Source organism: Oncorhynchus masou, chromosome 12, assembly GCF_036934945.1.
Source record: "Oncorhynchus masou masou isolate Uvic2021 chromosome 12, UVic_Omas_1.1, whole genome shotgun sequence".
Taxonomy (NCBI): domain Eukaryota; kingdom Metazoa; phylum Chordata; class Actinopteri; order Salmoniformes; family Salmonidae; genus Oncorhynchus; species Oncorhynchus masou.
This window is the reverse complement of record NC_088223.1, coordinates 25740155-25764081: the sequence shown is the minus strand read 5'-3', so window position 1 is coordinate 25764081 and position 23927 is coordinate 25740155. Positions and strand designations below refer to the sequence as shown.

The 23927-nt window shown below is 44.8% G+C and overlaps 1 protein-coding gene across 1 annotated transcript; it reads right to left on the bottom strand.

Annotated features, from left to right (window-relative positions):
* Positions 1 to 10692: 10692 nt before the first annotated feature.
* Positions 10693 to 23373, bottom strand: meox2b (mesenchyme homeobox 2b). The gene is made up of 3 exons (XM_064979123.1): positions 22351 to 23373; positions 17545 to 17717; positions 10693 to 11604 (listed from the first exon to the last, which is right to left on the bottom strand). Exons 1-3 carry the CDS (start codon positions 22877 to 22879, stop codon positions 11383 to 11385), a joined length of 924 nt encoding a protein of 307 aa, XP_064835195.1. The 5' UTR covers positions 22880 to 23373; the 3' UTR covers positions 10693 to 11382.
* Positions 23374 to 23927: the final 554 nt, after the last annotated feature.

The window sequence follows — 23927 nt, the reverse complement described above, 5'->3', positions numbered from 1 at the left end:
CTTTGTGCGAAAGTGCAGGTCAGACAACCTGCCCGGTTTAAAACCCTCTCACTTCAACATCTGGACGTTCTAAACCATCTGGAGAGCAGCAGTAAATCACGGCTTCCTTTTGTAAATCCACTAAAACGTTTGTGTGCCTTTTTCATCTCAGGAGTTTCCCCCTTTAGACTTGGCTTCACTGACCATATGCACTAATTTGTCACCAGCCTCCTATTTTAGCTTGTGTAACCACCAAGAGGAGAGGAGACAACCACAGGGGAGCGGAATAGAAATAACCAATGCAAGAGAACACAGCATCTCTAAGATCTGAGCAGCCTATTCCATACATTTAGCTCGAGATATAGTGGAGTTGTCGAGGCAAGACCGAACTACAGTAGATTTACAAGTCAACACCCTCAAGAAAAGCAATTCCACTCTTCCATGCCATTACTATTAATCCTTACTCATCATCCTACTGATGATAGCACTTACAAGCCTCTTGCTTTTCTTTCCATCCCAAATGGCTTTGCCAGAATGTTATGGCCAAGCTGCATATGTCTACAGGACCAAGATCTACGACCCCAAGACACAAACACCCGTCATTTCTGTGTTTCTGTTGGCCAATAATCCCCTGAAACACCATGGATGAGAGCAAATGTAAACTTGGTAGCATGCTGTTCAGTCATTCCTTTTGGCATCGGGTCAATGCTGGAGGTATTTACTACAGGCATTACCACCAACGATAGAGGGATTTGGGTATATTTCTCTAAGTGATCCTTAAACTGTGTCCCTTCAACCTAACCTAATTATTCATTCAGCATTTTGGAATGCAATGGGAACACATTATGTTAGCGCTCTGTTTTGTTTCTAACTGTATGAAGGTATGACATGTTGATTGTCGGAGCGATTGATTGGTCAGAACTCAAACTTTCTACACCTGAATCATCCATTAAAGGGCATGAGACCAAGCTGTACTGTACATAACGGATACAACCACACTCAGAACAATAGAGTAAAAAGGGAAACTGTCGCAACGTGTTTCCATGAGTTGCAGCCAGCTGCTGTAGTCTATGTGTGTGAAGACAAGAGGGGGATAAAACTTACACAAAGTCCTTATTAAAAACACTTTCACTAGACAGAGTCCCTCAGCTGACACGGGATAGACTAGGCATCTAATGCAGGTGCACATCTCTGGCAGAGGGTCCATGGAGGGAGGGAGGCGAGAGAAAGGGAAGGAGAGAGAGGTAGGGAGAGAGAACATGGTACAGTAGGGGTCAGATCTGCCAACAGTCTACATAGGTAGGAAATTAATTTGCCGTTTTCCACAGCAGGAAAATAATCCTGCAGCAACAGGAAATGTGAAATATATGTGGATTATAATTAATGGACATTTTTGTAGGAGTTGATGTATTTTTCGAAAAGGGACAATCAAGTCAAAAATGTCAGTGGAAATTACAAGTCTCAGAGCCCTTTTAAACCTAAATATACTGGAAATATCCAGAAAAGTTCTCCTGCAACAGGGTGATCAAATTAAGATCCTACCCCTGTATATGATACGCAATGTTGTCTCAACGTTACTCTGATGTTGTGTAACAGCGTAGAAGATATTACTGTCCACTCAAATGACCAACTGGGTTAGAAACGTTCTGACGGCCCTTTCAGATGACACTTCCCCAGAAATCAGTCATCATTGAGCAGATGTTTTCAACTTTAATGGAGACTTGGAGAGCTTTTCATAAGTGGATTTTTTACACAGGTTTTTAGCACAAAATCTATACACAAACACTTCGTTCTGCACATTATCTGTCACTGAAATATTAGAAACATCCATTAAGCAAAAGTCCTAGAACAGCTCTATTGTTCTGAACCTAGTGACCGATATGAGACAGTCAACAGCACACCTCAACACCTTGGCTACGGCCAATCATTATGGAAAAAGACAGCCCACCTAAATGAAGTATTTCTTAGATGTACTCTCAATCTCATTCACAGTGATTTTCTACAGCCAACCATGCAACAAATGAGACATATCTTCCATAACTGGTAGTATTTTCTTATCCTTGGCTGCTGAGAAGGGGGAGCTGACCATGTTGCTGTTTCTCATTGCATGATGACTTATTATTGACTGTAACGTTCACAGTAGCCACAGCTGTATGCCTTGGAGTCAGATAGGGGGTTCGAATGAATGCTCACTGTCTGGGAAGATGTATCAAGTCCTCGGTGCAGGAAACTCACACAGCCACAAATATTAATTCTAATAAAGACACATTATAGAAAGTGAGAGATTAATAATAACACATACCCTTAATTTCTAATAATACAATAATACATACAGTATGTGCTTTTCAGGACACTCAAATACACTTTACCTAAGGCAGTAGGCCTGGAAATGCCCTGTGTAACTCTAAGATGACGTGGGGTGCATGGGGGGGGGGGGGGCTGGCAGGTGTGTCCATCAGTGCCAGTCCCTGGGGAAATCCCAGTCACATGGGACCAGACTGCGTGTGGCAGGAAGGAGGATCGAACTAATGTCGCACTTGCTAATCCTGGGCTGAGGCCAGTGGCAGAACCATGGAAGCTTCTGGAAGCCATATTAACTTTTCCCTCTTTATAAATTGAGTTTTAGATTGATTTTCCGATCTCATTTAGGGACTCCCCATGAATATGGAGAGGGTGTGCAAAGAATAATTTTATTGTGTTTTTAGCTGACTGTCAAGCATATAACTACATGCATGCAATATAATCTTGAAATAATACAAAGATAAAAGCGGTGCAATTTGTCTCTCAGAAAAATAAAACATAATACTTTAAAACAAAGTAAGTGAACCCTCAAACATTGGCCGTTATGTGAAGTTGCCAAATGTTAAAACTGATGCAGTTTCACATTAAGTCAACAAGTTCTGGGCTCAGGTCTTGCATGGAAAGAAAATGACAGCATTTGTTGAACAGATGTTTGTGTTGTGTTCAAAGTGAACGATCTGGCAGGTCTAAGGATGGCTGCTGTGCTGTGTGTGAAGACTGGTCTTCAGTGAGGAAATCAGTGAGGAAATACATGTAATAATAATAATCCTTCCTTTGAGCCTTCAATCAATCAACTTCAATCGATTAGTATATTCATTTTGTTAGGTCCAGTAATGCATTGAAAGCTTTTTGTTTCTGTCCTGAAGAAAAATTAAATACATTCTTAGAAGATTGAAAATACAAACACACAATAAATGTTGTTTAATAGTTTGGAATTAAGATATTTTCCTATATTGCCCTGCTTTTTATTAAAACATTTAATTTGTATTATTTATGGCCATTTTTTAATTAAAAATAACATGATATGCTTGGATAGAAGCGTTCAGGCTGTAATATAATTTATGTATGTAAGTTGTACTAGGTTACATTTAAGACTAACGGTAAAATGTGATTACCGTGAATGCAGTCTCCACGAACACATTTAACGTGTTGCGGATTGAATCCAGACCTTAGTGTTCCTATTTCACATTGTTTATTACCATAATCAATTGCACAACTATTAAATGAAAAATGTATATTTTTTGATGATAGATGAACATGATTGTGATAGCTAAGTCATTTTAAGATAATTATCTTTAACTGTATAATATACATACAGCGCATTCAGAAAGTTTTCAGACCCCTTCCTTTTATCCACATTTTGTTACGTTAAAGCCTTATTCTAAAATTGATTAAATTATTTGTTTTCCTCATCAATCTACACATAATACCCCATAATGACAAAGCATTTTTGCTAATAAAAAGTTAAAAACAGAAATGCCTTAGGACTTTGTGCACCCTCTCCTACATAAGGGACGCGAGTGGCATTTCCCATATGATTGATGAGTATCTCCACATTGCAAGTGTAAGGTCCCTTACTAGACGTCGAGGGTGTTATTAAAATAGGCCGACGGCCTCAGGTTGTCCCCCAGGGCCTGGTCTTCCCGGGATGTCATCAAATAAAGTCTCTCAGACATTTGGATTCAAAGGCATAAAATTGTAAATTTATTGAAATTTGTGTCACGTAGAGTAGGCCAGAAGGCTAAACTGGATATCCTAACCTCTATCAAAATAAAAAGATGGCGGAACCGCAAAAGTTCTTCTGTGCAAAGGTGTTTATTTACAAGTGATTCCGGAACAAAAAACAACAGTACTGCCATCAACGTCTACCTTATGGGACAGCTTAAAAACAATGCTGCCCCATCCACAGCTCAATCCAAACTGCCTCTTCATGACTGAAAGAGAGGCTCCTTTTGTAGGGCTAGCCCCTCCCCTCAGAACAATTAACCCTAATTAATTAATCAATTAACAATACAAACCTACATTTTCCATGAACTAAACATACTAAAGGATATACATTGCAACACGGTTTTAAACAATATCACAACATAACATTTACAGCATTACATCACTACTGACAATATCTTTCAATATGCCCATATGCATTAATGAGCCATTTGGGACAGGCACTATAAAGCCAACCCAATTCCCTAAGCTCGGGTCCTTTTCCAGCATACCCGGAAGCTACAGAGATGGAGAGAGAGGAACAGAACAAACAAACAATGCGCTCATCCACAACATTGATAAGTATAATAATTATTGTATCTCTCAAATATGAACATTGACAAGTGTGAAATGCATGCACCAAGACAGAAGTTAATTTGTGTGTCGACCCACATTGTTAACTTGTCTGTTGTAACAGAAAATTCCACTAGATGGCGACTGGCTGTATATAGCAAATGTACAAAACATCACCAAATGGACATGGCCGTTTCTCGTAAATGGAAAAGACTTTGAAGACGAAACTTGGTGAGTACAGGTTTGGCCAAATGTACTTTTAGCCCAGAAACAAGATGGTGTTGAGGCCCATTTGAGTTAAAGCCCATTTTCTGGGATTAACGGTCAAAAACAGTAATACAGTGCTAATTTGACCGCTTCACGTCAAAGTACATAAACCTACTGTGTGAGGAAAAATAGAACCAGCCATTTATTTATCGTAATTCACGGGAAATCATACAACGTCCGTTTGATGATGGTTAATATAGATCCAGTTGCGGCATGTTAAGGCAAATTTGTTATTCTGTAATTTCTGTGATTTTCTGTACTCACACACACACAGTCAGTGGAGTGACACAGTGTGGGGCTCACAGACACACGGAGCCTGCAATAGTTTCCTGCGTTCTAACCATAAAAAGGTCACATCTTTCTAAAATTTCAAATGTGTGATTAGGCAACCCTCATGAACTGGTACATATTAGAAAACCATGTTTTTATCTAGGATGTTTTCTTCCCTTTTTAGAAGGATTACAAATTCCATCTAGGTAGTGCTGTGTATCCATGTGTAGTCTGAATTTAATATATTTCCAGATTATGGTTGGGGGGCATATAAAGAGCCACATATGTGAAGAGCTAATTCTGTCTCTGACGTTTTTGTGGTAAGATATTGACATCCAGAAAGGTCTTAGCACAAGGCCCAAAATAAAGCCTGACCTAAATTTGTGATGCTTTTGGGTGACAGTGGCAGAACCATTAAGGCTAGAAGCATAATTCAACCACAGGAACGTTCCTAAGGTTCCAATTATCAGACATGACAAATAGGCTTTCTAGGTTGATTCAGGGCTTAACATAGTGATATATATTAGTTGGTCAGTATATATGCCATTTGGACATGTCTTATGCCATTTGGACATGGTTCACTGACATTTTGGTTTGGAAGCCGACTTCCTATGATCATATATGCTCACCCCCTATGAGATTTTTGATTCTTTACACTTGGCATTTGTAATGTTCCGGTTGCAATATGGTTTTGATTAACTGCCGTCCATTTGAGTGGTATTTGCAATTGTGTATATGGTTCGCCCAATTCCAATAAGTTGCCAGTCATTATTGTCCATTTCATGGGGTCTTCCCTTACTCTGCCAAGATAACAGCACTGAGTTGTCTCCTATAATGTTAGATGAGGTGGGAGAACACATAGGAAGGGATTTGAGACCATTTCTTCATATGGAAACTCTCCAAATCCTTGGTCCTCGCTTGTGGACTCTCCTCTTCAGCTCAACCCACAGGTTTTCAATGGGGTTTAGGTCAGAGAACTGGGATGGCCATTGCAAAAGCTTTATTCTATGGTCAATGAACCATTTTCATGTTGATTTGGAGGTTTGCTTTGGATCGTTGTCCTGTTGGAAGATCCAGGGTTTTGGTCTAAAATCTCCTGGTACAGTCCTTGATGGAGTCCATGATACCATGTATCCTAACAAGGTTCCCAGGGCCTTTGGAAGTAAAACAGCCTCACAACATCACAGATCCACCACCATACTTCACAGTGGGGATTATGTTATTTTCATTTTCTGCATGACCATGGCTCTTTTTATGCCAAACCCACCTCTGGTGTTTGTTGCCAAAAAGCTATATTTTAGTATCATCAGACCATAGAATCTGGTTGCAATCAAAGTTTCAATGACATTTAGCAAACTCGAGGAGTGTAGGCTTGTGGTTTGGTGACAGCAGAGGCTTTCTTCTGGCAACCATTCCAAATGACTTGTTGGCATGGAGGTGGGGTTTAATTGTAGTTTAATTGTAGACCTCAAAATGTTACCAAATTCTGCAATTCTCCAACTGTGATCCTTAGAGATTATTTTGCCACTGTGCGTGGGGGGAAAATACACTTGCGTCCTCTTCTTGGCAGGTTCATCACAGCTCCAGTTGTTTAAAATGATTTCCCTAATACTGGAGATGTATATTTCAGGCGTGTAGCTATATTTTTACAGCCATTGCCTGATTTGTGAAGGTCAACAACCTTTTGTTGCATTTCATTTGTGTGTTCTCTGGCCTTTCCATGTTGATGGATGATTAATGGAGTTTAGCCTGTGTGTCATCGCACATTTATACCCTAGTGAAACAGGCCATCACTACAGACCCTGGTTCAATCCCAGGCTCTGTCACAGCCGGCCGTTACCAGGAGACCCATGAGGCGGCTCGCAATTGTCCCAGCGTCGCTCCTGGGTTAGGGGAGGGTTTGGCCAGCTGGGATTTCCTTGCCCATCATGCTCGAGCGACTCCTTGTGGTGTGCTGGGCGCCTGTAAGCTGACTTCGGTCACCAGCTGGACGGTATTTCCTCCGACACATTGGTGCAGCTGGCTTCCGCGTTAAGCGAGCAGTGTGTCAAGAAGCACTGCGTCTTGTGGCAGGGTTTTGTTTTGGAGGACGCATGTCTCTCGATCTTTGCTTGTCTCGAGTCCGTAGGGGAGTTGCAGCGATGGGACAAGGCTGTAACTGCCAATTGGATATCACAGAAAAGGGGTAAAAAGTCTTAATCAGAATATACATCAATTTGATTTTGTTCATAAGAATTTCTAGGGGTGTCAATAATTGTGACACGTGTTTTTGAATACTTTTTTTTCTTGATCATTTTTTTTTCATTGAACAATTTTAACTAAATTAATGGTTAGATTCATATGATATTTTGAATGTACGATCAAGCTGATAAACAAGAATGTGATTTTTTCCACAACCCTTTTTGTTCATATTTACCTGGGGTGTCAATAATTCAGGAGGGCACTGTAATATACAGACATATCTTGCTGTGATGTCTGTATTGTTTATGATAGCATCTAGTTTGGCTGTAGTATTGACATGCGTGACTGAGTCCTTTATCGCTCCAGGTGTGAAGTCACTATCTGCACCCTTCAGTTCCTGGCCCAGACCAGAACCATTTCTTCATACCAGCTATTGTAAAAGTGTCTCTTATGCCAATAAATAAGGCTCTAAATGGCTAAAACAGCTGTCACTCATGGTCCCCTGCCAGTTTATTGGAGGACTTGTGGTTTCCTGCATTTCGTCATCCAATATCATCCGGCCATAATCTTGTGATTCGGAACAATTTCCTGAGCACAAGTTCAATCCCTTCGTGTCTCATATTCTGCTCTCTCCACTGTCACAACTATAACTACATTATGATATTAGACTTAACTGTGTTATTATGTTATTACACAAATTCCATCATTATTGTATTAAACAGTGACGTAACCAGAAATTTGCCAATTTGCCAATGTCTGAGGAATTTTGTGATGCTGAAGAACTTCATGATGTGGGTCAGTTTGAGCCTTGAGTAGGCCTAGATATTTTTTGGGGCAGAGTGCTGTTTTGTTCAGATCATTATGATATAAAACCCAGGTAAAGAAGATACACTATTGGCCTTAAACACCCTGGAATGCTAACCAGCCATGAAGCATGTGATGTGACCTAATTTGTGAGTTATGCCTAATTATTTAAATAAACATGTAGTTGTAAATTTTTCAGTTGGCCTTTTTAATGTATCCCAGATGTACCATGTCTTGGACATGTCCCAAACTGTCTGTAAAACCGGTGAGAAATTCAACACAGGCATATCCACGGTCAATGTTATTCTCAAAGCAACTCAGTCACTGAGAAAAAGCTAAAAAAGTTCAAACTCACTTTGTAAACACCAAAATTTCAGTATCTGCTTACATTGTGTTGCTGGAAAGCGATTCTAGATTCAAGACAAGGATTATGGCACTCAGAGTCTGGATCGCAGTGTGTTTAAACATATTCCGCTACCAGAGAGAAACAGAAATCACAATATTCACTATAGTTTTGGGTATCATACTGCAGTGTACATCATCTTTCAACACCTACACTATACTGAGAATAATACTAAAGTCTTTCAGTTGGAAAAGCAAAGGAGATGGTCAGATTCAATGTGGAAAAGTCTTTAGTTGGCGTGTGTTGTTCTTGGCATGGAGGGTTGTAATGACAACATTACCCTTCCTGCAGAACGAAAGCTGCTCCCGAAGGGATCAAGGTAGAAGGTTCATTCAAGATCAGAAGTTACACGGTGCAGAGGTATTCCACAACGACAGGCTTTCGCCTGTACCGCACCTCCCCTTCACACTGTAATGCAGAACACTGGAGCACCATTGAAATGGAATTAGACACAATTACGTTAGCTGTCTATGTTTGATTACATGTCATATCAATGGGTATACAAAATGTAACACGTGTTAACTGTGTGATCTACTCTGTCAAAGAAAGCTTTAAAAATGTTGTTTTTTAATTGTGAGTTTCTTTCAGATGGTGTGCTTGGGTTGTCAATGTTCATGTTCTTTGTGTACATTTGTTTATCCGCTCATGTAGGAATTCATTTGTCTTGTAATTGTTGCCTCTGCAGGGTCAAATCCATCACACTGTTTAGACAGGTCTCTGATCACTCCAGCTGAACATATGGTTAAGCTTCACTATAAATCCTCATGAATACATTCCTCATTCTAATTTATTCTCCAACAGCTCTGACCGACATTCCTGATGAGAACCGTCTATGTGTTCTACTTTGATCAGGCAATGTCATATACAAACAGCTAAATCAGACAGTCAGCTAATAAAAGAAACAGAGAGAGAAAGCAGTGTTCTGGAGTCTGATGAAATCTGACCACAACTGAACACAAATCCACTTTGTCTGTGATTCTGAGGGAGCTGGAAAGCCACAAATCAGTTAAATCCAAACTTGCAGTTATTGCATAACCAGCTGGTTCTGTACTTTAGGAGGCCACGGTTCTGCCTCGGCCAAAACTAGCTGGTTCTGTACTGTAAGAGACTACGGCTCTGCCACGGCCAAAACCAGCTGGTTCTGTACTGTAAAAGGCTACGGCTCTGCCACGGCCAAAACCAGCTGGTTCTGTACTGTAGGAGGATACGGCTCTGCCACGGCCAAAACCAGCTGGTTCTGTACTGTAAAAGGCTACGGCTCTGCCACGGCCAAAACCAGCTGGTCCTGTACTGTAGGAGGATACGGCTCTGCCACGGCCAAAACCAGCTGGTTCTGTACTGTAAAAGGCTATGGCTCTGCCACGGCCAAAACCAGCTGGTTCTGTACTGTAAAAGGCTATGGCTCTGCCACAGCCAAAACCAGCTGGTTCTGTACTGTAAGAGGCTACGGCTCTGCCACGGCCAAAACCAGCTGGTTCTGTACTGTAAAAGGCTACGGCTCTGCCACGGCCAAAACCAGCTGGTTCTGTACTGTAAAAGGCTACGGCTCTGCCACGGCCAAAACCAGCTGGTTCTGTACTGTAAAAGGCTACGGCTCTGCCACGGCCAAAACCAGCTGGTTCTGTACTGTAAAAGGCTACGGCTCTGCCACGGCCAAAACCAGCTGGTCCTGTACTGTAGGAGGATACGGCTCTGCCACGGCCAAAACCAGCTGGTTCTGTACTGTAAAAGGCTACGGCTCTGCCACGGCCAAAACCAGCTGGTTCTGTACTGTAAAAGGCTACGGCTCTGCCACGGCCAAAACCAGCTGGTCCTGTACTGTAGGAGGATACGGCTCTGCCACGGCCAAAACCAGCTGGTTCTGTACTTTAGGAGGCCACAGTTCTGCCACGGCCAAAACCAGCTGGTCCTGTACTGTAGGAGGCTACGGCTCTGCCACGGCCAAAACCAGCTGGTCCTGTACTGTAGGAGGCTACGGCTCTGCCTCGGCCAAAATGGCACTCTAAAACACAAATTAGAATGCACACTCGTACAGAAGGCAAAGAAACTCTAGGTCTACATATGGTTTTAAATTACATTAACATGTTTTTTTTACAGATCTAGTAACATACCAATTGTGCAATATTGTGAGAATGTTCAAGAAGCGGACAATGACAAAAATGTTTTTGATTGATCTGTTTTATTCACTTAAGAAACCATTATGTCCCAGATTTATATGTAATAAAAGTATACATTTTTCACAAAAAAATTTTACTTTTAAGACTCTTAGTGGAAGCAAAATGTAAAACCAATGGAGATGTTTGCTAATATGCATCATTCAGTTATGTTGTAAGTAAAGCAGCATAGTAGAACTCACGGTAATAGCCTACTATTCAATTCAATTCCACAACTTTACTTAAAACTAATTGGACGACTTTTGTATTCCAAACGGAGTAAATAGAGTAGAATTTTATATTTGACAGTTCAAAAATCCAAGCCATTCTATCAAGGCACTTGTGGAATGTTCACAATAATATACAATTATATTCCCAATTTACAGTCTCATGAGCTTGAGGCTTTGCTCACAAGCATATCATTTGTTGTTTTATTTCACACATCCAGTTGTTAATTCCATGCTCCTTCCATTCCTTCTTCTTCTTGCTAACCTTGACTTCTTTCTTTCTTCACTCCTTTGCCAATCAACAAACACCTTCAGTCAGAAAACCTGTTTGTTGCTGGTTCCTGAGAGAAAAGGCCTAGGTGTTCTTTCTGAGTTCTGAGTCTAATCTCAACATACTGTATGTAATGCTGTACCTGTAAATGCAACATGATCTCATCAACTCACTGCATTTTTAGACGTTTGTTCAAATGGCCGCAAACTTAACCTTTGACCTCTACGTGGCATATGTGGCAGGTCAGGGTCATAAGTGAGCGTGCTCTGAGCTCTGGTCACTGTCGTGACTGTCCTCATTACCAGGGGAACCAGTGGAGTGGTGTAGTCCTCCCACCATGCCAGAGTACTCTGAGGGTAACAGAGTTCCCTTCTTCACGTTGACCAGTTCTTTCTCTCGCGCCGCTGCCCCCTGTTGACCTCCTTTAACACGCTTCCACTTCATCCTTCTGTTCTGGAACCACACCTTTACCTGGAGGAGAAGAGAACAATTAGTTTACAGGGGAATTAGTGGAAGTTATACGGCGGGGATCCACCTCAGAACCTGGAGGGCGACAGTGACTGCTAATTCATAGCCCTTCTCAGTAACAAGGGCAATATTAGCCAAGGTTTAAGAAAATGTATTTAGTATAATAATAACCACATGAATAACATTTCAATAACTTTGAAGTGCACAAAGTGTTCAGGCATTGTTGTGAGCGAGTGGAGATGGGGTGTATATTGTGTGTGAGGTTCTGAGGTAACTCGATGCCATTGTTGGTTCGTGGCGTTCTGGAGTTCTTGGTATGTAGGCCCATCAATAAAACCCTAGCGTCCCCCACCTCTTCCCTCCCGTTCCCCCTCAGTAAAACCCTAGCGTCCCCCCACCTCTTCCCTCCCGTTCCCCCTCAGTAAAATCCTAGCGTCCCCCACCTCTTCCCTCCCGTTCCCCCTCAGTAAAACCCTAGCGTCCCCCACCTCTTCCCTCCCGTTCCCCCTCAGTAAAACCCTAGCGTCCCCCGACCTCTTCCCTCCCGTTCCCCCTCAGTAAAACCCTAGCGTCCCCCACCTCTTCCCTCCCGTTCCCCCTCAGTAAAATCCTAGCGTCCCCCCACCTCTTCCCTCCCGTTCCCCCTCAGTAAAACCCTAGCGTCCCCCACCTCTTCCCTCCCGTTCCCCCTCAGTAAAATCCTAGCGTCCCCCACCTCTTCCCTCCCGTTCCCCCTCAGTAAAACCCTAGCGTCCCCCCACCTCTTCCCTCCCGTTCCCCCTCAGTAAAACCCTAGCGTCCCCCACCTCTTCCCTCCCGTTCCCCCTCAGTAAAACCCTAGCGTCCCCCCACCTCTTCCCCCGTTCCCCCTCAGTAAAACCCTAGCGTCCCCCCACCTCTTCCCTCCCGTTCCCCCTCAGTAAAACCCTAGCGTCCCCCCACCTCTTCCCTCCCGTTCCCCCTCAGTAAAACCCTAGCGTCCCCCACCTCTTCCCTCCCGTTCCCCCTCAGTAAAACCCTAGCGTCCCCCTACCTCTTCCCTCCCGTTCCCCCTCAGTAAAATCCTAGCGTCCCCCACCTCTTCCCTCCCGTTCCCCCTCAGTAAAACCCTAGCGTCCCCCCACCTCTTCCCTCCCGTTCCCCCTCAGTAAAACCCTAGCGTCCCCCACCTCTTCCCTCCCGTTCCCCCTCAGTAAAACCCTAGCGTCCCCCGACCTCTTCCCTCCCGTTCCCCCTCAGTAAAACCCTAGCGTCCCCCACCTCTTCCCTCCCGTTCCCCCTCAGTAAAACCCTAGCGTCCCCCACCTCTTCCCTCCCGTTCCCCCTCAGTAAAACCCTAGCGTCCCCCCACCTCTTCCCTCCCGTTCCCCCTCAGTAAAACCCTAGCGTCCCCCACCTCTTCCCTCCCGTTCCCCCTCAGTAAAACCCTAGCGTCCCCCCACCTCTTCCCTCCCGTTCCCCCTCAGTAAAACCCTAGCGTCCCCCCACCTCTTCCCTCCCGTTCCCCCTCAGTAAAACCCTAGCGTCCCCCCACCTCTTCCCTCCCGTTCCCCCTCAGTAAAACCCTAGCGTCCCCCCACCTCTTCCCTCCCGTTCCCCCTCAGTAAAACCCTAGCGTCCCCCCACCTCTTCCCTCCCGTTCCCCCTCAGTAAAACCCTAGCGTCCCCCACCTCTTCCCTCCCGTTCCCCCTCAGTAAAATCCTAGCGTCCCCCCACCTCTTCCCTCCCGTTCCCCCTCAGTAAAACCCTAGCGTCCCCCACCTCTTCCCTCCCGTTCCCCCTCAGTAAAACCCTAGCGTCCCCCCACCTCTTCCCTCCCGTTCCCCCTCAGTAAAACCCTAGCGTCCCCCCACCTCTTCCCTCCCGTTCCCCCTCAGTAAAACCCTAGCGTCCCCCCACCTCTTCCCTCCCGTTCCCCCTCAGTAAAACCCTAGCGTCCCCCCACCTCTTCCCTCCCGTTCCCCCTCAGTAAAACCCTAGCGTCCCCCCACCTCTTCCCTCCCGTTCCCCCTCAGTAAAACAATAGCGTCCCCCCACCTCTTCCCTCCCGTTCCCCCTCAGTAAAACCCTAGCGTCCCCCACCTCTTCCCTCCCATTCCCCCTCAGTAAAACCCTAGCGTCCCCCACCTCTTCCCTCCCGTTCCCCCTGAGTAAAACTCTAGCGTCCCCCACCTCTTCCCACCCGTCCCCCTCAGTAAAACCCTAGCGTCCCCCCACCTCTTCCCTCCCGTTCCTCCTCAGTAAAACCCTAGCGTCCCCCACCTCTTCCCACCCGTCCCCCTCAGTAAAACCCTAGCATCCCCCCACCTCTTCCCTCCCGTTCCCCCTCAGTAAAACCCTAGCGTCCCCCCACCTCTTCCCACCAGTCCCCCTCAGTAAAACCCTAGCGTCCCCCTGTGCGTCAGGAAACCAATGTCCTGAATCTGTTGGTGTGAACCCTTCTCTATCAGTGTGTGTGACAGAGATTTACAGCCTCAGTGAAACAGACCTCTGTCTGAGCAGAGCATGTGCGCGCACACATGCACACACACACACACACACACACACACACACACATACACACATACATACATATATACATACATACAGGAGTGTGCAACCCAGCTCCCCCACCTCTCTTTTCACACACACACACACTCCTCCCGACAACACCATTCCCCCCCTCACCCTCCCACACACACACAAACACAAGTGTGCAACCCAGCTCCCCCACCTCTCTTTTAACACACACACACACTCCTCCCGACACACCATTCCCCCCCCTCACACACACTCTCTAGCTCCCCCACCTCCCTCTTCACACGGTATGATCTTACGTAAACCCCGAGAGACACCTCGTCTACCAGAGCTGGCAGCCGAGTGCTAAATCATTATCTACAAGATCATTACAGTCGCACGCCACTTGAGTCTTGGTTCCCCCATTGTAGACGACGGGGTACTTTGGGTCGTTTTGACCCCACTGTGTACGATGTAGGTTGCACAGGGTGACACTGAACCCTGGGTGTAGGGTATAGGTAGCACTCGATGACAGTGGGGCCAGTTATTGTTGGCTGTCGTGGTGAGTATTGGCTGTCGTGGTTAGAGTTGGCTGTCGTGGTTAGTGTTGGCTGTCGTGGTTAGTGTTGGTTGTCGTGGTGAGTGTTGGCTGTCGTGGTTAGTGTTGGCTGCCGTGGTTAGTGTTGGCTGTCGTGGTTAGTGTTGGCTGTTGGGGCGTCTGATTTCGACATGGTCAGGTATGTGCTGATGCATGGGTCACGTCCGCACACTGGCGGGGGGCCCTGCCTCGGATCCTGTTCCTGACTCCACAGATCCTTCAGTATTTGCGTCTCTTCTTCGTGATGATTAAGCTGCTGCCTAAAACGGCCAGATCGGATCGGGAATAAGTGAAGCTCCCTTCCCCATGCCCCACTGAAGACCCTTCACAGCCCTACCCCTCCTGTTGGCCCTCCAAATCCCCCACTGACGACCCTTCACAGCCCTACCCCTCCTGTTGGCCCTCCAAATCCCCCACTGACGACCCTTCACAGCCCTACCCCTCCTGTTGGCCCTCCAAATCCCCCACTGACGACCCTTCACAGCCCTACCCCTCCTGTTGGCCCTCCCCATCCCCCACTGACGACCCTTCACAGCCCTACCCCTCCTGTTGGCCCTCCCCATCCCCCACTGAAGACCCTTCACAGCCCTACCCCTCCTGTTGGCCCTCCAAATCCCCCACTGACGACCCTTCACAGCCCATCCCCTCCTGTTGGCCCTCCAAATCCCCCACTGACGACCCTTCACAGCCCTACCCCTCCTGTTGGCCCTCCCCATCCCCCACTGACGACCCTTCACAGCCCTACCCCTCCTGTTGGCCCTCCCCATCCCCCACTGACGACCCTTCACAGCCCTACCCCTCCTGTTGGCCCTCCCCATCCCCTACTGACGACCCTTCACAGCCCTACCCCTCCTGTTGGCCCTCCCCACCTCCCACTGACGACCCTTCACAGCCCTATCCCTCCTGTTGGCCCTCCCCATCCCCCACTGACAACCCTTCACAGTCCTACCCCTCCTGTTGGCCCTCCCCATGCCCCACAAACTCCAACACCCTCCTATACTCCCTTCATCCCCACCCCTCTCTTATCCACCCCCCCTGAGCGACCTGCTTTCTCACAGGAGTCCAAAGCTCTCCTGGATTTATTTTAGGCATTGTGGCCTGCCACTCACAGGCCCAAGACAGGAGTTAAGTTTACAGAGTAAACATGCATGTGTGGCTCATTTTCGAATAAACAGGTTTAGCATCGATCGCCTCATAAAACTAAGTCCTTCGTATGTTTTTGTTTTACATACACACAAACACACAAATGCACTCGGATATCCACGAGCCGTACAAAATCTTCTGTCAGCCTTGGGTGCAACTCTAATTGGGCAATCAGTAAGTTCTACCTAAGTTGTTGCACACACACACACACACACACACACACATACACACACACACCCACACGAACACTCGCAGGGTTCAGTGGCGAGACGAGATGAGGATTGGTGTCCACAACTTGTATAAAACCCTGCCACTGTAAAGCTATATAGTAGTTAATAGCAAGATCAGGGAGGTAGAAGCTGCACTGTAAGATAATAGCCACGAGGATGTTAGAGTGGGTTTAACATCCAAGATCAACCCCCACACACGTACACACACACACACACGCACGCACACGCACGCACGCACACACACACACACACACACACACACACACACACACACACACACACACACACACACACACACACACACACACACACACACACACACACACACACATGTACACACACACACACACACAGACAGACACAGACACACAACCCCCACGCACATCCAGATTTATAGGCCTTGCATTGGGAATGTGTGGAGAAGAGAGGACAGGAGAGGAGAGGCAGCCAATATGAGTGGGAGTGATTGTGAAGGACAGGGCTCCTAGCTGGAAGGCCAAGTCCTCAGTGGGTTGTTGCCTGGCTGCCTGGGCCTGGCCTTGAAAGTCTGATTGGACTTATACAACAGACTATGATTTCCAAAAGCACTTATGGGTGTGGTGAGTGTGTAGGTTGGTTTGGTTAAACGCATCACTACCAACAGACTTATGCAGACCAACTTTTTAGATCAAGGCAGATTAAGACATTAAAAAAATATATTTAGATGAAAAGTTTGTTTCTTTTCATCCTGGCCCCAGTTTAATCCTACATACTGGACTAAACAACACTTTCAATAGAGATTCTCCCTTCTGCATACTGTGTGGGAATCCGCCCCTTAATGTCAATGTACTTCCTATTAGTGTCTGAAGGGAATACAGAAACATCTGGTGTCTGACACATGCCATGAGACAGTCCCTGCACACACACAGACAGACCAGCGGTGCTGGCAACACACACACACACACACACACACACATGCAGCACAGATATATCAAAAAGCCTCAGTGGTTTTGGTTTGGAAGCGATGCGATTCAGAACATTAGCATGACAAGCGTTTGGTAATGTCAAAACATACAGGGTTTTCATCCTGAGGCCTGTGCAGTTTTTAATAGAATCCCTAACAACTGCTGTTAGCTGACATTTCTGTGTGAGTCTTTGAATAGATGAGTCTGTCAGTTCTTAGGGTAATTACAGAATCAGTCCTCTAACCGTGATTCCTTCAGATATTTTGTTCACACAAAATGTTCTGATTTATTTGATCATCAAAGGGAGAAATGAACAGCATAATGTTTTGTCATTAGATGATTAGATGATAAGCCAATATGATAAGCCAATATGATAAGCCAATATGATAAGCCAGTATGACTAATTAACTTGTTTTGTTTTATCAACACCACACAGGTAAGATACATATTTTTTTCTTTATCACTTTTCACTTGTTTTATATGCAAATGTTTATAGATTTGATCGCTTCCACACAACAACAGGTAACGTACTTGTCTTTCTGTGAGGTCGAGGTTGACTGCTATCTCATACCGCCTCAGTCTCGTCAGGTAGTTGTGGTGCGCAAACTCTGACTCCAGTTCCCGGATCTGTTCCTTGGTGAACGCTGTCCTCTCCTTCCTGGGCTTGCTGTTCACGTCAGACTTATAGCTCCCGTCCTGGGAATCTGAAATGAAAAACAGAACTTTTTCCAGACACTGTTGAGTCGCCAAAAAAGAAAGGAGAGGAAAACGTGGTGAAAAAAGAAAGGATTGTGTGATAAACTGCAGGGCTGAAATGCAAAATGAAAGCAAAACAATTAGGGGTGACAATCACCTTTTATTATGGGGATATTGTTCATGCACACTTTATAGTGTCTTACTGGAGGGGGAAGCTGCATGAGAGGTGGCAGGCAGGAAGTTCTCTACAGTCTCAGAGCCCAGCTCCCTCCGACAACTACCCTGCTTCCTTTCTCTGAAACAAACTCACTCATCTTCACTCCTTGGAGCATAGAAATAAACAGACTGATATCACTCAAATAGTATCAAGTTGTAACACATTCTTTACCGTATGTGGAAATTCCACAAATCAATTTTCTATAGACTCATATCTTTTAAACCTAGGCAACACAGAGAATACTGTAGGCCCTATAACAATCATTTGTTTAACTGGAAAGTTGGTGGAATTGTCTCTGCCTCTCTCCAGTACTTTATCACCTGTTCTAAATAGAAGTTTCATCCAAAAAGAGGGCTAATATTTGAGGCTATAGCCAACTCGATACTGTAGTTCTATTGTTCTAAGACAAAAGTGATTCCAAGAGTTCATCTCTGGTGGACCGGAGGGAAGGTGAAGCTGAGGTCAGTCAGGTGTGGGGTAATGTGAAGCTGTAATGCATGTGGTAATGTCTGATGTAATAATGCATATGATAATGTGGAGCTAATGTCCCTTGTAACTAAATGATGAGATGGAAGGTATTCTTTCTTTTATGAAAAATGTAAGTAAAGCTATTGAATTTGGCCATCCTACTCGTGCCCCAAAAATGAGGTGCATGCTGCCTCTGCTATGTGGGGTGTGGTAGCGTGATAATGTGATGTGGTAATGTGGGAAGGTAATGTAGGGTGTGAACCTCCCACCTATCACCTGGCAGACTGAACAATAGACCAATAGATACATAGATCAGCTAAGCACCACCCACGGGCCTAGACATCAAATGGAGCATGATGGGAAATCGTACACCGGCCCACTCTACATACAGGCTGAAGCGTTTCAGCAGATGCCACTGGTAAGAGTGTGTGGTGCGATTCATCGTATATTTGACTGAAGTTAAGTAGACTTCAGAAAGACTTTCCATATTGTAATTTATTTTGGTCTAATTGTCTGTATTTAATCCAGATTGCTCAATTGGATTCTGAAAAGGGTACATTTAATCAAATCCTTTTCAAAGGTTTTTTCATATAGATGTGGCTTCAAATTGGGTGAACCTCATTCAAATATCTCTTAACACTACAATTCATCAAAAGAGTTGAGCTGTAATTTACATGTTGTTCTCTAGTCCACGCCAAATAAAACCAGCTAACATTCTCTCAGTTCAACTGTAATTGTTGGACGTGTTGGGTGTGCTGACAAATCAAACAGGAAAGTCTTTCTCTCTACCACATCCTGTCCCCTGTATTCATGGCATTCAATTTATAAAAACAGAATATGGGACGAAGACATTTCTGGAAATAAAATCTTCAAACAAAATATCTTTCACATGGTTTAGGTATTTTATTTTATTTGAAACAATTGTTTAATGGTTTATACCGTACAGTGTCTTGCAACACTCCTTTAATATTCCTACAACATGAATCTACATTACAACTTTAACTTTTGTTCAGCATCCTTTGTTATGTGCATTTTACCATTATTTTACCATTTATTTCACTATTGCCACAGCATGTTACCTCATAAGACCGTTACCTCATCAGAAATAGGACCTCAAATAAAGCCCATGTTGCCTTTTATAACGCGCAATGGGGGTTAATGTTAGGAAACGTGATTGGTGTTAGAGGTGCAGCTCCTGGGTAGGGCTTCACAGTTCTACTGGCTGTCAATTACAATTGCACCCGGGGGTAAAACTAACTGAGAAATGGCAAATGGAAGTGGAAAGTTAACTACTGGGCACAACAGCACTTCTACCTGGTGGGTTTCTGCAGGGAGAACGATACAGATACAGACAGTAGGACCTGGCAGAGCCTTCCTGCTCATTCAAACGGGGCCCCTTCAATTTGATACATTTTTAGGATGAAAAAAGGCACAATACAGTATAACTAACAGAATAAATGCAAAGGGAATTTGTCCATCCTATCAGTGCCCCAATAAAATTTGTTGGTGCACGACACCACTGGAAGCTGGTGTCAGTGAAATGGCTTCTGGATACAGAGAGCAGTGCTCTTGTCGTGACCCTGCACTGATGACCTGAATCAGCCCTCGTGTAGCCGCCAGGAAGTCCAGACACTATGCTAGTAACTTATTAAGGGCCTGACTTGTCTGGTCCCCAGCCCAGACATGGATGGAGCTTGCATTATTATGGTGACTGCTGATAATGAGGGCTACAGCCATATACAGCCATATTAGGTCTAGTGCGGAGCCCTGCATGACGTGTCCAACGCATTTAGCCATCGGCCATTTTGAGACTCCACCCGGGGTACAGATCAGTTTGTCCTTACAACCTCAGTGCTCTCAAAGGCAACATAGTCGTTGGGAGGACAGTGTGTACAATTATCTATAATATCACTGACTTAGGTACACATTCCCACGTGCCACTGAATGGGCTCATCTGAAAATAGTTGTTTAACAAATGTGGAAATTGGACCTAAATATAGAGCTTTTTGTTACGTCACTAATGGACTAATACAGTTCTATTCTATTCTATTTTCTTCCATTCCATTTCCTTCTATCATCCATACTGTCGATGACCAACAGTGATTTCCAGTGTTATTCATTGGATTCATTCTCCATCCACATTATTATTATTATTATTAAGAGGCTGCTTTTTCACACAGCTGTTGCGGCTAATGCTATAGGTACGTACGTTCTACAGCCATAAATACTATGTAGGTTTAGGCCTATGAAAAAGCCCAGGTGTGCCCGTTGTAACAGTTTAAACGGAGGCTTCACAGAAATCACACCTGCAGGCCATTAATACCCTGGAGGAAAATGTCACTGTTGATTATCCCTGGGAGCCTGAAGAGAGGGACACATCAAATATTGGCTGTGCCAGGCTATAACCTATAACATGGGGTTGAGGGGGTTGAGATTGAGGAATGTTAAAGGGCACTTTGATTCTCATGAAAATGGAAGATTGTCTTAGTTACTTTCTACCGGTTCAATCTATGTCAATATTGCAGCAAATGACAGAAGTAAATCAATTCCCTATTGCTTAACACTGAGAGAGGAAACCAAAGTATCTTGATATCTGTTAAAACAAATGTAGACAGAAAGGTAATGGATCTATTGCTTCAAATAACAGAAGATGACTGCAAATCTGTAATGCATCACACTTGCTCATTTCTTCATATAAGATTGTCAATAGAATAGTATGACTATTGACCTTAGTATTTAGAAAGACAATTGAACCTTTTTATCAAGTCAAATGGTTTAATTGAATTGTGATTATCATTTTGCTTCCAAAAAAACATTTTCCATAATAGATATATTTATAAAAACATTAATTCATTATTTATCTCTTGTTTCACTGAAAAGATAACTAAATGATGGTGTGAGAATAATTTGATTTATTGAATTCAGGTGAAATGAAGATCATATCATAAGATCATATTTTAGTGTGCGGCCTTCCCGCCTAGTGTTTCACACATCAAGGCGCTGTTTCGAAAGCGCTTGCCTGCATTTAATTTAAATATCAATAAAGTTAGCCTAATCCTACCTCATAAAATTCTAGACAGTAATTCCAGATATGAATGAATGTCAATAGAGCATGGAAAACAGTAGCGATAAGACATAATCGAGATCAAATAAGATCCTTAAAGATCCTACAACACAAGGTGTTATAATACTGACATGTGGGTATACATATCTTCCCATTAAGGGATGCTAATACAGTTTAATGTTCCATTACAGCTAACTGTAGTGCAACAGCTAGTCATTGAAATGAATGAATTACATTTGCAAGTAGACAATTAAGAAAACAAAATGATATCCAACATTGAACCATGAGCATCAACCAGTCGTTAATCAAATAAGACATCGGTTTCAAATATCAGAACTAAGTTAGTTTCAAATAAACCTGAAGAAAAATGCAAATGACACACGGCCCTCAAGATTATCTGGACAACCAGTGTAAAAACAAGGCCCGAATGCTAAAACAATAAGCCTACCTACTTGTTAGTAAGGCTCAAACTTTGAATTGACTTTGAAACTAAAAAAGTATGCACTGAACACTGTTGTCATTGTACAACTTCTCATGAGGTTCTCGAATTTAGGAGCATTGACGCAGAAAACTACAGCGCTTTCAGGGATCATGAAAACATTAGCCAATTAGTTCAAATGCAAACGATTCATTTGTGTGTTTTATTACTGTATCACAAACTGTTCTCTCCGGTTTCAACATCTGTGGACTGTCTTTGCTTACACACAGATGGTGAAATCCCCAATATGAGAATAGACAAACGAAAAACTTCAAATCATTATACTCCCTCGCTATGTGATGAAAATTCCTCAGTGAGTTTGGAAAGAAACAATCAAAACTTTGAGACTGAACTCAAAGCTAAGAAAAGTATAGAGGAGAGAAGAGAATAATGTCCTCATTGTCCTCATCTTACCTGAGCTGTGCAAATCATCTTTCCCCTTACTGTTCCGTCTCTGTTCCGTCTCGTCCGGGGACATCGTCTGTCGTCCAAAGTCCCCAGGGACACAGGATACACCTGTGGGGTCACTACTACCTTCCAGACTGGGGTTGGTGTTGGAGCCACACAGATTTGGTGTCCCCCCACCACACCGTTCTGAGACTTGGCTGTCTGGGGGAGGTAGGCAGAGGCCATGCCTAGTGTTGGTTGAGGGCATCTGGGGGACATGCCAGGGAGTCTGGTGGGTCTGGTGCTGTGGGTGGTGGGGGTGCTGCTGATGCGGGTGTCCTCCACGATGGTGGTGTTGCTGCCCTCCGTACACGCCCTCCTCCCCGGGTCCAGGGTACCCCCCACATGGGGGTGAGGAGCCAGGCAGGTCAGGGTAGGATATGTGGTCAGAGCGTCCGTGCAGCGCCAGCGGGGACTGGCTAAAGGCAGGGTGGGGGTGCAGACCCTGGGCCGGGGCGTGGGGGCTACGGAGGCACCCAAACAGGGAGTGATCCATCACAGTGCTCCTGAAGATCCACCCAAAAGACGAACCCCCCTAAGTCCACCACACACACAACCACAAAAACTTACAGGAACTACCAGAGTGACTAATTGAGGCCACAAGACAGAGATTTTGCAGTACAGAGAGTAGAGCAGACCGAAGCCAGTTGAGGGAGGTGGGTGGACCCAGAGCCTCAAATCAGGGCTCTCCTCCACGGCTCTCTCACCTCTCACCTCCGTGTGCTCTCCGTTAGTTCCCAGGGAAAGTGATCGGAGGAGGCTGAAGGAAGGCAGAGATCGCAGCGTTGAAAGGTAGGGCCTCCGGTTATCCCGAGCATGCAGCCTGTTGCCAGGCACAGCGCGGGTAAACACTGACTCTGCTGAGCTGGAGCTCGGGTGTCAGGACACAGGGAGACGGTAGACGGAGAAGAGAGACGGAGGAGAGGAGAGACGGCTGAGGCCAGAGTGGTTCCAGGGAGAAGGTGGTTCCAGGGAAGTTGGGAGAGAGAATGAGAGGGAGGGAGGGTGGGAGGAGGCCAGGAGCAGGGATGTTATATATAGGACGTAACGTGAGAGGGAGGCCGGGTCACTGGTGAACTGACTCACTGCTAGGCTTCTGACCACATGCATACGATCTTCCTCCAAAACGCAACGCACAATAAATCTAAACCATTCCAATGGCCTGGCCTCCAGAAAAGTGGGCAATTTATTTTGGACCCACCCGACCCCCTCGACACGATTTCTGAGAAGTGCAGTGTTGCGTCAGACTTTAGGGGGTTGGATATGAGGGTTTGGGGGTTCAACACCCCAACATTATCTGCTGTTTGTGTGTTTACTGCATATAGCTGCTGACGCGTTGCATTTAGGTGTAAAGGTCGTTTGAAAATATGTTTGCTGTATGTGTGTAGCCCAATATTGGACTCCATTCAGCATCTGATTGATTTGATCAACTTTTTATCCAAATCTTCAAATATTGTATGTGTGTTAACATTACCCCTTAACCCCTCCACTCCACTCTACTCTCCTCACCCGCACACACACACACACACACACACACACACACA

Excerpts from the sequence above, each read along its gene's own strand:
- meox2b (XM_064979123.1), bottom strand. The coding sequence starts at position 22,879 with ATGGATCACTCCCTGTTTGGGTGCCTCCGTAGCCCCCACGCCCCGGCC. Across the intron at positions 17,718-22,350 it reads AGATGATTTGCACAGCTCAG|ATTCCCAGGACGGGAGCTAT; the intron begins GTAAGATGAGGA and ends TTTTCATTTCAG. Across the intron at positions 11,605-17,544 it reads TCGACCTCACAGAAAGACAA|GTAAAGGTGTGGTTCCAGAA; the intron begins GTACGTTACCTG and ends CTTCTCCTCCAG.